Source organism: Prinia subflava, chromosome 16 (genome assembly GCF_021018805.1).
Source record: "Prinia subflava isolate CZ2003 ecotype Zambia chromosome 16, Cam_Psub_1.2, whole genome shotgun sequence".
Lineage (NCBI taxonomy): Eukaryota > Metazoa > Chordata > Aves > Passeriformes > Cisticolidae > Prinia > Prinia subflava.
In genome coordinates this window covers 11,068,397-11,084,719 of record NC_086262.1, presented here as the reverse complement: position 1 = coordinate 11,084,719, position 16,323 = coordinate 11,068,397, and the positions used below count along the sequence as shown (strand labels likewise).

The window sequence follows — 16,323 nt, the reverse complement described above, 5'->3', positions numbered from 1 at the left end:
CTTACCTATTTTTTACTTTTGTTGTATCTTACATCTCATTAAATGCAGAAATCACAATCTACCCATGAACTTTAGCTATTTTCTTGCTTTCTTGGTCCAGTAAAATTTGTTTCTGAAGTGTAAGTATCTCTCGATTAAGAACAAACTTGTAATGGAAATGGGATGTTTAGTCAAGTGCCTGAAAAAGTGGGGAAAAAATTGCTTTTAACAAATACCTCTTGGTGTCTCTTTTTCCCCTGCTTGACTGCAGTCAATGAGTCTGATAGAGATTGGGAACCCCTCCCAAAGTCTGGAGAACGTGTGTCGCTGGGCCTACTTGCAGCAGAAACCCGACACGGGGCACGCCGAGTACCACGACCACGCCATCTTCCTCACCAGGCAGGATTTTGGTCCATCAGGCATGCAAGGTGTGTGTCTGGGTTTGTTTTGTATTTGCATTTATCACCGAGCCAGGCTAGTCAAAGTTGAATTGTGTATCTTCTGCTGAGTTGTGCTCAGTGCTTTCTTTTCCCCATGGCTCTGCGTTGGGCCATTTTCAGTTGTAACTGCTTCACTTATTATTTTATCCTTTCTTACTGATTACCTATTGGATCATTTCCGTGTTCTTACTGAAGCCAAGAAAATGGGATCCATATGTAAACAGTCCTGAAAATGCCCAGAGATTAAAGAATAGATTTTGTGTTTAAAAAGTCCCATAGCTGTTGCTGTGTTACAGCCAAATTGCAAGAAGTGTTGTTATGGAGAGGTCTGGCAGAGCAGGGCCAAGCCCTGTCCACCTTTTCCCTTTTTCAGAGCTCTGCCTCCTGTGAGATCAGGTTTTTCACCAGAGGGGAGAAATCTCAGAGGTTTCCCATTCATTTTGTGTTGACCAAAACTGCTGTCAATGCAGGTCTGGGGCTCTGCTCCCTGAGGGCTGGTACTGGGCTCCTCCACACAGCAACATGTGGTGTCCTTTGCCTCTGTTGTCTTATGCACTTAGAAAAGGCACTTGTAGGGCAGTCCAAGAGGTGACAAGAATTTTCTTGGTAAGCCAGGAAGTTTTAATTTGTCCAACAGGCTGGTTTCATCCATTTCACAGATGAAGGAACACATTGTCAAATGTTTGGGAGCAGAGGTCTTGAGAGGACCACTTCACCAATACTTGTGTCACAACAAAGGACAGATGCTCGTCCTAGAGCTTCCCTCCATGTTGATCTTCCTGTACTTGTTCATTTTCTGACACACTTGGTGTTTCTCACAGGCTACGCTCCCGTCACTGGGATGTGCCATCCTGTCCGAAGCTGCACTCTCAACCATGAAGATGGATTTTCATCTGCATTTGTGGTGGCTCATGAAACTGGACATGTGTGAGTACAACTGGACATCCGTGTTGTACCTTAAATGGTTTTTGGTACAGACAAATGCTGATGACATTGGACAGATGCAATTGACATTAAGAAAAAATATTTAGGGTTAGCTCTGGTTTCAGGTCTCAGCTCTCATAAAGCTTTCTTTATGATCTTAAGTAAGCTTTATATTTTGCGATTTTCAAATGGGAAAAAAGAACTAATGCCAAAATATCTTCCAGGGCTGCTGTGGGACTAGATTGAATGATGTATTGTAGTCTCCTGGTGGAAATGTAAAGTACCCATAATAAAGAAATATGAATTCACTGTGTCAGTGGAACACAGAATTCTTGCAAGCAGTCCATACTAAATAGGCACATAATCTGTATATGTTACTGCTGATAAAGAAAACAATACTGTAGAGAAGCGAGGTGCCAAGCACTGCCGTTACAACTGTTTCATATATCTCATATAAAAAATGCAATCATTTTACCTATTGATGTGTTTTGAACCAATGCCTGGGCAGCAGTTGTCAGAGCTTTGGTTTCTCCCAAATCTTTTTAGTTTCCCTGCTTTCCCTGCAGAGAACTCCCACTGATTTCCCATTTTCTCTTTGGTAGAATAACAGTTACCAGAAGGCTTTTTCTGAACAGTTTCCATCTATTCTGTTTTCCCTAAGAAAGCCTGCCGGCCCTTTCTCTTTTTTTAAACAATAAAGTGCCAAAATTTATTGAAATCACTATAAACACATCTTAGTTAGACTGGGATGCCTATTTGAGACTCAGATAGTATTTGATTCCAGAATTTTTGAATCAGGAATAAAAAGAGCTCAGCATGAGCTTTAAAAGTGACACCACTGCAGAAAGTTTGTAATCCCTCAAATCATATTCAGCCCCAATCTGTTAATTTAGTTTAACTATGGACAGATATTACCCACATTAGTCCAATAGTGCTTATCACAAATGCAATATAAGATCTTAACAAAGGAAAGGAGCAAATATATTCATAATAAAGCCAAAAAGAGATTGCAAAATGTCTCTAACTTGGGGTAATTTTCTAGAAAGCACCACTTTGCAGGCTATTTCACATTTAAACAATGTGGCATTGCTCCTGGGCAGCAGCAGCAGCTTGCCTGAACTAGCTTTTTGTGTGGTGCCTTTCTTTTCTTCCATGCAAAGGACTTGTCTGCAGTTGCAAAACACTTTGCATTAAAATAAGGTGTGACTTTTTTAGAAGTTATATGAAGTCCTGAAGTCCTGAATAGATTAGAGCCTGGGTACTGTTCTGTTAGTACTCCTGGAGGGATGGCAGGCTCAGTAATTCAGAAATGGATTCACATTTAGCTGTAGTAATTCACAAATGTGCATGTGCACAGAAGTCCAGAAAAGGCATTTTCAGTTTTTCTCGGAAGTGAGTTAGGCTAATGACATGAAAGTACTCCCAAGGGTCAATCCTTCCATGTGGGAGCTACTCCAGACCAGCTCTTTAGCTTCAGCCTCACCCTGTCTTATTCCTCATGACTTTGCTCATGTGGATGAGGGCCGTGGAGCTTCAGAGCCTTGCTGCCACCCACCGCTGGTGCCACTGGGGAGGGGGCAGCACTGGGAGCCCCCCTGTGACCTCACCCCATGTCTCTGTCACCCCGTGTCTCTGTCACCCCGTGTCTCTGTCACCCCGTGTCTCTGCCGTGTGCGGGGCAGTTTAGGAATGGAGCACGATGGCCAAGGGAACCGCTGCGGGGACGAGGTCCGGCTGGGCAGCATCATGGCCCCCCTGGTGCAGGCTGCCTTCCACCGCTTCCACTGGTCCCGCTGCAGCCAGCAGGAGCTGAACCGCTACCTCCAGTGAGTACTGCCCGGAGCCTCCCCCCTTCTGCCAGGGAGCACCAGCACTTTTCTGCCTCCCGCCTTCGGTTCGGTGTCGGTCCATTCTAACTTACTCTCATTCCGTTTACCTCTGTTCGTTTTCTGGGCATTGAGGGTGTATTTGCTCTCCTCTCAGGGATGATGGAAGGCACTGTTATGAATCTCATTGCTAAATTTCCTCCCTCCCTACTCTAACCTCCAGCTGAGGGCTGCCTTGGCTACCCAGCGGCATTGTGTCTATCTTGATGTTTGTTGCTTATGATTCCTGTCAGTGACAAGATGGTGCTGCCTAGAGAGGAAATCTGCCCTTTAAGTGCTTGATTTCAGTAGATATCTGAAGAGCAGACATGGTTCTAGAATTAGTTCTCCAGTTGCTGATTTTTCTTTCAGTACCTTGAATGCAAAAGCTGTTCAAACATCTTCATCCATGCCCCTTGCCTTCCTTTTTGGACCTGACACTTCAGGCATTAGACCTGTGTGGGAGTTCCCTGGAAAAATTCTGTTGTTTATTACCTGCTTTTTGCTCTTTACAGAAAAAAATCCTCACCTTGTTATGTGCAAGTTGTATAAAAAATATGGGGAAGCTACTACCATAACCAGCAAAAGCTGAAAATGAGTAGGAAAAAAGTGCAGCAAAATACATGAAGTAAACATGAGTCAGTCTTTTTGTTAGTATTTTTAATATCATAGATATCCTAGGTGTGGCAATTAGGAATAAAAACATTATGAGGGAAGTGTGATTGTTTCAATTAGCAAGATCCTCCAGAGTTTTAGCTATTAAATAAAAATCATCTGGCCTAGAGGACTGCTTTACATTCTTTTAAATACAACTATTTTTAAAATGTCTTATAACAAAGCAGAACGATGGTTTGCTTTGAAGTAAATCTAACCTCAGAATTCTGCTTTCAGCTATTGGTAACTTCAAGGCAACCTTAATTATTGCCAGGATAGGCTCATGTATGGTGTCCTCATGTCTGTTAAATAACTGGGAGACATTTCAGAGATCCTGTGGACTGTACCAGTGTTGTGAATCAACCAATACTTACACTGTGTTAACCATTTGGTGGTTCTAGCTTCAGTCCTTTGTACTGGCATGACTAGGTCAGATGGAATTCTACAAGCTGTCCTCACTCCTTAGGAGAATAGGAGGAACTTTCACGTTCATCACACAGAAAGGAAACTTAGTTTAAGCTATGGATGGAGTTAGGAGCGATCAGGAGAAGCAGAGAGAGGGAACAAACCTGAGTGAAGTCTGTAAATGAGTCACTGCTTCTCAGGGAGGACACAGGAAGCTGTAAGTTCAGTGGTATTCTGGGCTGGTTACCCTGGCATCTGCTTTTGAAACCTCACTTGAAAGACAGCTGCAGGCAGCAAGAAATTCCACAAACGGAAAATTAATTAAACTTTCTTTTCTTCTTGGTCTCATGTGGATTCTTCCTTTGATTCCTTTCACATAAGGAACCTGGAGACTGATAGGAATTTACCTGCAAGCTACATGGAAATTACAATGGAAGGGCTTCAAAAAAAAGACGTGTAGAATCCATTGAAGGTGGATATGACATGCTAAAGTGAATGTGAGCATAATTGCAATATTAGCTACTCTTCAGGACCAGCATCTGAGATATTGTAGGCTCTATTTTGTTTGGAACAAAAAGGCAATGAAACCACAAACACTGTGCAAGCCTCACAGCCCCACCTGTTGCTGTAATTTTTGCCTGTTGCAGTTCCTACGATTGTCTGCGGGATGATCCCTTTGAACACGACTGGCCTTCCCTTCCACAGCTGCCAGGGATTCACTACTCCATGAACGAGCAGTGCCGATTTGACTTCGGTCTGGGATACATGATGTGCACAGCTGTGAGTACTTAACTTTAGCTTCTGCTCTTTCTCATCCAGGAGTGGTCCAAAGTGTCTCTGAAATGTCCTTAATAGGGACAGCGTAGTGAAGCCCACAAGGAATGATGTTGTGCCCTCTTAGCTGTAAGCAAGGATTAACAACTGAATGTTGACATATATGTTATTCTAAATATATAATGGATTTTTTTTAAACTGGAGTTACAGAAATAATTATTTTGTAGTTTCAGAAATATCTGTAGTTGTCAAGCAAACAAACTTGCTGTGTTATTGAGCCTCCTCTTGCTGGCAGCTGGTTATTTTGCTACAAAACTCCCACCCGGATGTGAAGATGGATTTGCTGCCACATCTCGTGGTGCTAGCACAGGGCAGCATTCTTTTATGATCCAATTTTATGGAAAGTGTGATGCATTTTGATACCTTGCAAGAGAAAATAGGCGTGACAGTGAGTAAAGCAACTTGCAAGGGCTCTTGATGACATGGTTGGCTCTCGTGTATGAGGAAAACAAGAGGCAAAGTCTAAATTTAAAGCAAGGCAAGATCAGTGCAATTCTCAGTGGACTGGCCTCAGAAAATAGTGTTTTCTGCAGCAGGGCTGTGCCTCCCACCTTCAGCTCCTCAAGTAGAACAAAATATTAAATGGAAAGAGATGTTTTCAGCTGCTGGCAGCTGCTGACATGTAACATTTCTGCTTTCATTCCCGTCTGCAGGATTATGTGTGCTGAGCAGTGTCCCTAGATAACGATGAGAACCTTTAGAGCATGAGCTGTAGTATTGTGTCTCAAAACAATTTCCTCTGTTGCTGCCTTGGAAGAATGTCCCAGCCAAAGAGAATCTTTTCTCACAGCCATCCTCCAGAGCCTGAGAGATGGAGGCTTTCTATTCTTCTTTGTTCAGAATAGCCAAAAACCTGTCCAGACATCATGATTTAGCATGTTTTGTGGTGGGTGGTTCCCATCCTCTTTTATAGAGGCCTTTGCATTGTAGGTAAAATGCTGATTTATTCATTGGATTGGGGATCTGATCTCAAATTTCCATCCCCCTAAGAAGGGGATTACAACAGCTGAGCTAAAGTCTGAGCAGCTCGTTTCCATCTCCCATGGGTGCACAAGGATTTTTTGCTTTGTTTGCCAAATGAAGCAGCCCCATTTGGAGAAGCAGTAAGAAAAGTCGGCGTGTGTCTCATTGCCTGAGGAAACTGGTTGATCACTTATATAAAACTATTTTTGCCTGACTTTGTTTCATCACATGCAGGTGGGATCTCACCTCAGAGCCATGATTCTGTATGCTCAAACATTTAATCCACAGACATTACGGTGCTCCTCAGGAACCAGCACTAACAGCTGGCATTTTATACCTAGGAAAAGAACCCCCATCTGCTGCTTCTGTTGCACTTTCCAGTGGGAGCTCTCTCAAGGCATCATCCCCTCTGATTTTTTTTCTCCTGTATTCCAGTTCCGTACGTTTGATCCCTGCAAGCAGCTGTGGTGCAGCCACCCTGAGAACCCCTATTTCTGCAAAACAAAGAAAGGGCCTCCGCTGGACGGGACCATGTGTGCACCAGGCAAGGTGAGAGCTGGTGCCCTGTGTAACCACATGCCCATGCGTGTTCACGTGTGTTTGTGTGCAGCTGGGGGTGTTCCCCTCAAAATCAAGAGGAACAAGACAGGAGACTGTCTGGAGGACCTGAGGTTTGCTAAGATGTGAGGCAAACTCCTGAGTGCAAGTGCTGGGCATCAGCTCAGCTGGTTAGAGCATGGTGCTAACAGCACGTGTAGGGGCCATTCACTCAGAGCTGGACTTGTGGGTCCCATCCAGCTCAGAATATTCTGTGATTCTGAGCAGTGTGAGGGGAGGACACGGGGTGAGGGCTGGCGTGTCCTGCATGGCCACTCTGGGACCATTAAACCCTGTCCTCAAACAGGTCATGGCACACACAGGCCTCTGTGGCAAAGCCAACACCGGGGAAATTTCCACCCTCCTATGACTCTTTTGAGGTCAGGGTGTTGTGTTTGGATCAGCAATGTTGCCTGGCCTCCCCCGTGTGGGGATGCAGGAGCAGTGGGGGCTGGAGACACGGCCAAGCCGCGGTCACTGGAGCTTCCTGGAGGGAAAGGATGGATGTGGGAGTTGAGTGCCAGCTGGAGAGAACCCACAGGACAGCTCAGAGGGGCTGTGAGCTGAGAAGGGCAGGTCTGGGCAGGTGGATTTGCTGGTTTGAGGGGAGCCCAGGGAGGCACGAGGAGCAGTGGAGGGATGGTGTGAGGTGGCAAAGGCTCAGAGAGCTCCGGCCGCCCAGCCAGGAGCTGGAGCTGCTCCCAGCCCCAGGCATCCTCCCAGCCCCAGGCATCCTCCCAGCCCCAGGCATCCTCCCCGGGGATCACACTCTGCTCACAGTGGGTCTGACCTCCAGGTCCTTTGAAGTCTGATGAAACAAATCTGGCTTCCCTGGGCTTTGGATGCAGTGACTGAGGGGGAGAGGAAGATGTCGCTACTTGGAAAGGTTTTTTTACAACCCAATGTGTGACATCATTTATGTGATAAATGAACCATATTAGCAGCTGTTGTTATGGTTTGAAAAGTATTTTTTATGAAAACGTTCTGTTAAATTAATTCTACAGCAAGTCATGCTCTTTGCAAACCACTCCCTTCTGGATTTCTCTTTAAATTATGCCTGTTATAAAAGCTTTGTTTCTTATTTAAAAAATAAAATTTAAAAAAAATTAGGTCACAATTCAAAATTTTAGACAATTTATTTGGATACACTTTTCTTTATCTTGATTTTTATGTTAAAAATATTCATGACCCCTAACTGAAAAACACAGTTCTATTCCATTTTGTTGCATCACCTACTTCCCTGAGCTATTCATTCATATTAGTATTTGAACAGAAACGAGAAGAAAAAAGGAATTTGTAACCCTACAGTTAAGGATCTGTCAGTGCTTCCATTATAAACAGTTTGTCAGGATATTATGCAACTCAGCTGTAAAAATTTTCTTTGGACTGGAACTTGGGATCCAAGGCTTCAGCAAGCTGTGCAGACAGCCAGGCTTTTGAGCTCAGCAGAGATGCAAGAGAGTGTGTGCATGTTCTGAAGTTTCAGTAGATGATAGGACTCTGACTGTTTTATTCTCAAGAGAGCTGTCCCAGTTTTTTGATAAATAAACTTGCTGCCACCTTCCAGAAGAACCTGAGAAAATGATGTAAAATGAAAACAATTTTATTAGATAAGACTCAGCGGTCTGAACTAAATGTTTTGGGTTTTTTTAAATAGGATAAGTTCTGAAGGTTATATAGCTGACTTTATGTATCTGAGCTCAGCATTTGACCAGTGTATTTATTAGATGTTGGTGTTTTTAATACAGGTACATCAGATCAATGCTTTTACATCTGTTCCTTTCCTTTTCATCCCTGCCCTTGATTTTGTCTTTCCCTGTTCACTCTCTTCACCAACTGAGACAATACCAGAGGCTCTTGCCTGAATGCATGGGGCTGTAAAATGCATTTATTGCCCAAAGCTGGGACTCACTTGCTGTGGGGCAGCTCCCTTTCAGGTATATCTCCCAGGATACCTCATCAGCACTTGAGAAAAAGGAAAATAATTTCAAACATGATCTCCTATTTTCTTTGGAATCGTGCCAGAAAACAAAAGTATGGGAACATAAGCAATTAAAGATGTTGATTGAGAAAGATTCATTTATTTCCCACTTTGGAGACTTGCAGTTTTCATGGTTTCATACCACTAATTCCCAGGGCCTATTTTAGGCTCAAACCAATCCCAGCAGTGCTGATGTGTCACAGAAACATCCTGGCTTTGCTGCAGCTGAGGGGACTGGGTGCCAGAAGTGAAAGCGGTGCTGGGGAGGCGCCCACGGCGAGTGGTGCAGGGATGTTCTCACCCAGGGCTGGTGTTCACATCACTGATAACTGATCCCAGATTCTGCAAGGTGCCATTGAGGAGAGTCCAGTCCAGCTGCCTCCTTCCTGACTGATGGTCAAGGGGCAAGAACAGCCGTGTGGGAGACATGAAATCTGTAGCATGTGTTGGGGATGTGTCTGCACACCCAGGCTGTGTCCTGGACTCAGGCATGACCCTTGGAAAGGGAGGATGAGGCTTTCTAATGCTATCTATTCGTGTGTATGTGTACAGATAAGTGTATATTTATGTAAATGTTTGTAAGCTCTTCTGTGCCCGTGGTTGTTTGAACTAAGTCACCAAAAGAGTGAGGTTCTGCCATTTTGAAAACTTCTTAATAGGTCTTCTTTTGCAAATGGAGATACTGAGTAACCATTATTAATTGGCAGCAAACTAACAATTTGCTGGGTTTAAAGATAAAAAAATAACATATTCTCTTGGAGCTTCCCAGTCAGAAAAGAAAGCTACTTTTTTGACAGAACCCTAAAGGAAATAGAATAATTTATCTTTCTCCTAGCTTGATTTTTCAAAACCAGATTGAGTTTTCAATAACAAGAGAGAAGTTTCTATGAGTTTTGTGAAGCTTTGATGATGCAGCCACTTGCAATGGTCACATTACCTTCCACGAAATAACTCTGGTGTGTAAAGTTAAGCATATGGAGGTTCAGAGTCTTACTGTGGAGTCAAAGACATTCCATAAATTGCTAAAATAAACCATGCAGACAAGACATAACTGTGCAAAGCTTAACCCTGCCCAGCATTCTGTAGATTGAAAGAAAATATATGCTGTCAGCTGATAATTTATTTACTTCTATACAATTCTGTCAGCTCTGCCATTAGCCTCAAGCTTCTGAATCCAGGCAAACGTCAGAAATCTATCATCAGTTTTTGTTATTCCATTTTTTAAAATATTACTCTTCTGGGGAGACATTTATGTCGGCTGAAGTAGCTAACTGCTCTCCACAGTGTAGAAATAAAACCCAGAGTCAGTCACGCAGGGAGATCACATGCTTGAGTCCATCTGCTTGCTGCAGTGACTAACATCAAGGTTTGCACCACCTGAACCTCCTTTTATTTCTTTTCTTGGAGAGAGGTAAGAGCCTGGTAGCTGCCCCTGCCAAGCAAGCTGATGTTGCTCTTGGATTTGGCTTCTGTGCCAAGGACCCAGCACAAACCTAGCAGGACTTCTCTGCTTGCACTGTGCTAATGAGATGATCTGAGTGAAACTTGGAAGGATTTTTTACTCTGTCAGGAAAGGAAGGGAATGATTAAATATTGAAATAAATAGATATTTTTGAGAAGAAAAATGGACCAAGAAAAAAGGTTTCTGAAAACACTAATGTGCACTCAAAGCAATCCAGTTAATTTCCCACTGAGAAAGCTGACCTCAGCTTCTCTTGGAGACAGGAGACAGATGGGTGAGTGTGTGCTGTGTTAGTCACCACAGAAACCGGGAGAATACTTGATTCTCCACTGAAGAAACTTTTACTGCCTCAGAGTAATCCTCAGTGTTGGAACTTTCAGTTCATCCCTTGCAACCAATTATCTCAAACAGATGGAGCAGAGCTGGCCAGCCTGCGTGTGATGGGGAATACAAATAAATAAGTTACCCCCTCCTGATGGGACCTCAGGACAGTGAGCACCCCCAGCCGTGGTGCAGGATGAGGAGCATCAAGTGAGGAGATCAGAGAGGTGCCCATTGCTGCCCAGTATAAAACAGTTACAGATACCAACAGAAGATCTGTAAGTCTTTTCTTGGAAAATTGACTTGCAGATGTGTTAAGCCCACAGGAACACACTGGCTCTTTTTTTGGCATCCACAGCAGTTGTTTCAAAGAACTGCTGAAAACAGCAGTGGAATGTTTTACTGCAAGAAATTTAAGCTGCCTGTCCTGGAAATTGCACTTGTTTTGGACTGCTCTGTTTGCCAGAAAAATAGGCGAGACTGCAAGAAGTCATCTTGTCTTCAACCAAGAAAACAATTTGCATTTACTCATTTTTTTCTCATTTAAAAAAATGCTTTAATATGTTTCATTCTTTAAGTGAAACCCCCTGTTTATGAAGGGAATAGTGCTTGAAATTGGCTCTTTTCCACCTCATTACGTAGTTAATGTAGTAGCACTAGGAAGGGTTGGCTTTAACTTCCTTTATTCCTCTGGAGATTGCTCTGTCTCTGGTTTTACCTTCTCACGCATTTTCTCGCACGGATCTGCACAGAGTAAGATTCATTAGTGAATCATTTTGTTTTCTATAGGCCCCTTTCTTTTAATCCACAAAAAAAGGCAGAGCTGGGGATGACTGATTTTACACAAATGCTTCTCTCCTCATAGCTCTGTCTCAGCTTCCCCAACAATCAGCATCTGACCAGCTGCTCCACTAAAAATCAGTGCAGCTCTTCCCTTTACACAGTGAAGTCAATAACACTTTTCATGTTTGCCTTCCAGTTCAGGGACTAGCCTCAGTGTCAGAGAGGGGGTTTATTAGAGGCTGTTGCAAGCCTAAATCCTGCTATTCCTGACTAAAACAGAGAAAGAAGGCTGGGAAACACAGTGTCATCACATGTGTCCCCCTCTCCTCCGTGAATCCAAGCACTGGGTTCTGGATCATCACATAATGAACACAGGCTAAACAGCTCCTGAAATGGATTTGGTCACTGCTGTGGAACTTACAGCCTGATAAAAGGATGTGTGAGCAAGCACAGATCAGGAGCTGTCACTTCACATCTGCCTCCAAGCCCAGCTGAAATGTCTATTGACAATCTGAAACATTGCCAGCTTCCCCCGCATAGCTGAATGGTCCCCTGGCTGCACAGGGCCCCACGACTCAAACTGTTTGTTCAAACAAACCTCTCTAAAGCCATAAGTAAACAGCCCCTGAAGGGTACAGCCCTAAGCTTCTAAACCTAAAAAAGCAAAGGACATATTAGCATTTTGCATTTCTTTCATGCTTTGCTGAATTATCTCTTGTTCTGTCAAACATCTGAGAAAAATCTGCCCGTAACAGCTCTGGAGCAGGATTGGTATAATTGGCTTGGTGGTAACTCATCTATTTCATAGGTTTTTGACTTTGAATATCTGAAGACATGGGAAAGAAAAAATAGTTGAAACCTAATTTCTACTCTCTCTTCTACTCCTTGTCCAACCAAATCAGCTCCAAAATAAATTGTATGAATAAGGAGGCAGTCACTGAGCAGATTAGTGAATCAGTAAGGTGTGCCTTGTCACCATTCTACTGATGATTTTCTCTTTAAATTCAGCATTATTAATGGTTATCCTTCACTTTTAGATTTGCCTTCCAGATCACTAATGGCTCTATGCTCAAGAACCCTTTCTGTTATGTATCTTCTGAATTTGTTTTTGCTGGCAGCATGCATTTAGCCATATGCTTGTCTTGTGCAGCCTGCCAAATTCCTGCGTTCCAGGGCTTGTTAAGCTGTGTAAAATGTTGTTGTTGACTTGAATGTTAAGGAAAGTAAGTGACTGATTTCACTTGTTGTTGCAGCCATCTGTGCTCCTGAGCCAGAGCTCTCATCCCAGCAGTAACCGTTAATGCAGACAAACTGTGACAGTCTCATGCAAAGTCATTTGTGTGCTGGAATATATTTTCCAGCACCCACACTTCATCAGCAGACTTTTATGAAAGCAGAAATAGTACTAAAAGGTGCCAGAATCTTGTGATCCTTGAGAAGAATTCTTTGTGACTTCAGCTGAGAAAAAAATTCCTTGATTAGGGACTGGAGAAATTGGTGGAAAGGCATTGACAGGTTTCTTTAACAGGACATGACAGTAGAGGTGATCAGTACTGGAGCTATGAAGGCTCTTAAAGAAATAAAATAAATACCTTGATGGTTTGGGAAATGTAGCAAATTCTGTTTCAACTGCTGTAGAATGACTGTATTAAAAACCATGTAAAAGAAAGGAGAAAGTGTGGTAGGGCTTAATGAACTGTCCATCTGTAGGACTGTCCAGGGCTGTCCCTAAGGAATGCCTTCTGGTTTTTTAGTCAGGTTTACCATGAGATCTCCAGGGAGACACTGCAAAAGTTTTTATTTAATAACATTAATGTCTTCAGTGTGAACTTGCTTTAATTCCATGGCACTTTGCTGATCACATTTATTATAGGAATATGTGTGTGGATTTGGGAGCGGCTGAGCAGGATGGTGCTGTGGCCTCAGCTCCTGACAGTGCTGTCTGGACAGGCTGCAGGCAATAGAGGAGGCAGGATGCTACTATTAGCCTCCAAAGTCTGGGATTCTGCTGTTTCCTTTAAATTATATAACTGCTGCAGACAGGTGATGAGGAGATGTAACAGTTTGACAGACCTAGTAGGTTTGAAACTTGCATGCACATGTGCATAATGAACATGTAAGTTTATAAAATCTGACTGAGTTTGGGATCATGGGCACAATCTGAAAGCAAGTCCCTCTATTTTCTGCTGGAGAGGTGAAAAAAATCCAGCACTTGTGCCAAAAATTATCATGTGTGGTACAACAGCTTCTCATCTGATGTAAGTTAATCCTCTAATCATTCTGACATCTGATTTTCTCTTTCAGCATTGCTTTAAAGGTCACTGCATCTGGCTCACACCAGACATCCTGAAGCAGGATGGGCACTGGGGGGCATGGAGCAAGTTTGGCTCCTGCTCCCGCACGTGTGGCACCGGGGTGAAGTACAGGACCCGGCAGTGTGACAACCCACAGTGAGTGACAGACACCCCGGGGGCAGGGGCTGCACGGGGAGGGTCTCAGTGCATGGCCAGGGCAGCAAAGGATGCTGAGTGGTGCTTGTTAAATCTGACCTATAGCATAGGTTGTCAGAAATTCTACTTTTGGCCCTTAGCAAGTCATGAATCATCTTTATTTCTCAGTTTATCCATCCATTAAATGCAGTTACAAGGATCCTGAAAGTGCTAATATAGTGCTGTGTAAAGCATAAGTAAAAGTTTAGGGTCCTATATATCTCTTTTTAAAATGTGAGGATGAAAAAATAGCAGTGATTCACTGGATTTTTTAAAAAAACCTTTTAAAAAGTTTTCTTTAATCCACTTTTTAGGCTATTTCAACAAGAAGGTCTTAAAATATTTTCAGACTGTTTTCATTCCAAGCTGGAACAGAACTCCTGAAATCAGAACCTTTCTCCAAAGTTAATTTTAGGAATTTTGAATTGTCTTGCTTTAATAACTTACATATCATCTAGATAATGTAGAATGATTCCATTCAAGTAACAGTGGAAGTAAGGTAAAGTTAATACAAATGACACAAAATGTGTAATTATTGCTATCTTAGGGTGGTATCATAAAATGTCAAGGACCTAACAGCAAGACCTAAAACAATTGTCAGAATGAAATGATTTTAACAGAGAGAATATTTTTAATGTTGAATTTCTTGGTTTGTTGATAAAGCAATTGACTAGTGTTGAAAATCATCTTATCATTGATTTTCTTTTTTTTTAATTGAGTTTTATGAAGCAGCATTTTCTGATGGAAATTGTTCTGTTAAGAAAAGATTTGCCAGTTCTTTTTTCAGCCTTTATTACTTTGGCAACAGGGAAGTGACCTTTATAATTGTGGGCACAGTTTTAGTTGTAAAACCCATTTGCATGTAGGAAAAGCCTAAAGTAGTGTTGAAAACATTTTCTGTGTTTCCTGGAAGGGGATGAAAACCCAGCTACAGGTCCTGGGCTCTGCATTGCCAGATCTGCCAGGGATCTGGTGCACATCTGCCTGGGGGCACAGCACTGAGCTGGGCTGTTCTGCCTTTGCTGCTGCATTAGGGGTGAATGTGAATGAGTTCTGCTGTGCTTTCCTTTCCTGCATACCCCAAGAAAATGGCTTTTCTTGCCTTTATCAAGTATTTGGAACCTCTACTTGCAGAAGTTGCTTTTTAACAGCTAAATAGTGACAGCAGGTTTTGAAAGGAAACATGTATTTTACATGTCAGAAATACAGCCCTGGCTTCATCAGGTGCCTGCTGACATGACCAGGAAACAAGTTGCTCCTCAAGAGATTTGACAGACACTTGATCAATGAAATAATGGCAAAACTAACCATGGGTTTCTGTTCCTGTCCCAGTCCTGCCAACGGCGGCCGCACGTGTGTGGGGCCGAGCTACGAATTCCAGCTGTGCAACACCCAGGACTGTCCCAAGGAGCTGGAGGACTTCAGAGAGGAGCAGTGCCGGCAGTGGGACCCTTACTTTGAGTACCAGAACACCAAACACCACTGGCTCCCCTATGAACACGTTGATGGTGAGCAGCCCCTCTCCTGTGAAAACTAAAATCAGTTGCAAATATGAATGAAAATTATACAGGGAGGGGTAAAACTTCTTCCTGGGAAATCATGCCTCCTAAATCTGTTAGGAGCTGTTTGGAGGGATCAGTGAGTATCAGGGTATGAGTGATTCAATTTATACAATGCACATGGATTTTCAAAAAACTTTAACAGCTGTTCCCCAGTTAAATGGATTTACCATGAGATAAAAGGGAATGGTTTTGCATGGGAGGATGGCCCACTCTGAGAGCTGCAGAAGGACCTTGTGACACTAAGTGACACGAGAAGGCAAAGGAAGTTTGGTGTTAAGGAATGCCAGTAATGGATATAGGGGTAAAAACTGGAGGGGGTGTGTGTGTAGATGGTGGGCTCTGAAGAAAAAGGCTGAGAATAGCTTTAGGAAAAGATCAGTTCAGTGACGTGAAGGGAGAGATGGAGAACACTGACCTGCCCCTGAGTACCTGCACTTTGTGCACTTTAAATACCCAGCCAATGCAGCTCAGGTTGTGCCCATCTCACTGCTGCACACACTGCTGAAAAAACCCACAGCTGAACTCAGGCCAGAATAAAGCAAACATAAATAATGACTTCTACATGAGGAGAGTTTGGATAAACCAGGACTTTTCACCCTGGAAAAGCAAGGATTAAAAAGATAGAGTTACAGAGTTGTGAGTGGCCCAAAGAGACTGAACGTGGAATGATTATTGAGTTTCTCGTAACACGAGCCTGGGAACATCAAATGAAGTTATTGGGTGGCAGATTGAAAACAAATAAGAGGAAAGAGTACAATGCATCTAATTATCTTGAAATTCACTGCCACAGAAAACTGCAGATGCCAGAAAGTTTTAGAAATGATTTTGAAAAATTCTTGACAGTTCTACAGTCCATTAAGAGCCATTAAACACCAAGGTCCAGCCATGATTTTGGAAATCCCCAAACTGCAGTGTAGGAGGAACTGGGAGAATATTCTGAGAAAAGTTTTCAGTTTGTTCCTGTGTCTTCCTGCAAATGGTGCTGGCACTACTGGAGGCAGCTGTTGGGTTGGGGGGTGCTGGCTCCCAACCAGCAAGGTCAGGCTGATCTTGTGGCCTCGTGT

The 16,323-nt window shown here is 43.1% G+C and overlaps 1 protein-coding gene across 1 annotated transcript in view; it reads left to right on the top strand.

Moving 5' to 3' along the window:
• ADAMTS2 (ADAM metallopeptidase with thrombospondin type 1 motif 2) overlaps positions 1 to 16,323 on the top strand; it is a 173,437-nt gene that overhangs the window by 135,358 nt on the left and 21,756 nt on the right. The window contains exons 6-12 of the mRNA XM_063413222.1: positions 251 to 407; positions 1,241 to 1,346; positions 3,026 to 3,169; positions 4,915 to 5,047; positions 6,500 to 6,613; positions 13,513 to 13,658; positions 15,030 to 15,205. Of these exons, the coding sequence (XP_063269292.1) occupies positions 251 to 407; positions 1,241 to 1,346; positions 3,026 to 3,169; positions 4,915 to 5,047; positions 6,500 to 6,613; positions 13,513 to 13,658; positions 15,030 to 15,205 (976 nt within the window). The remainder of the gene's footprint in view (positions 1 to 250; positions 408 to 1,240; positions 1,347 to 3,025; positions 3,170 to 4,914; positions 5,048 to 6,499; positions 6,614 to 13,512; positions 13,659 to 15,029; positions 15,206 to 16,323) is intronic.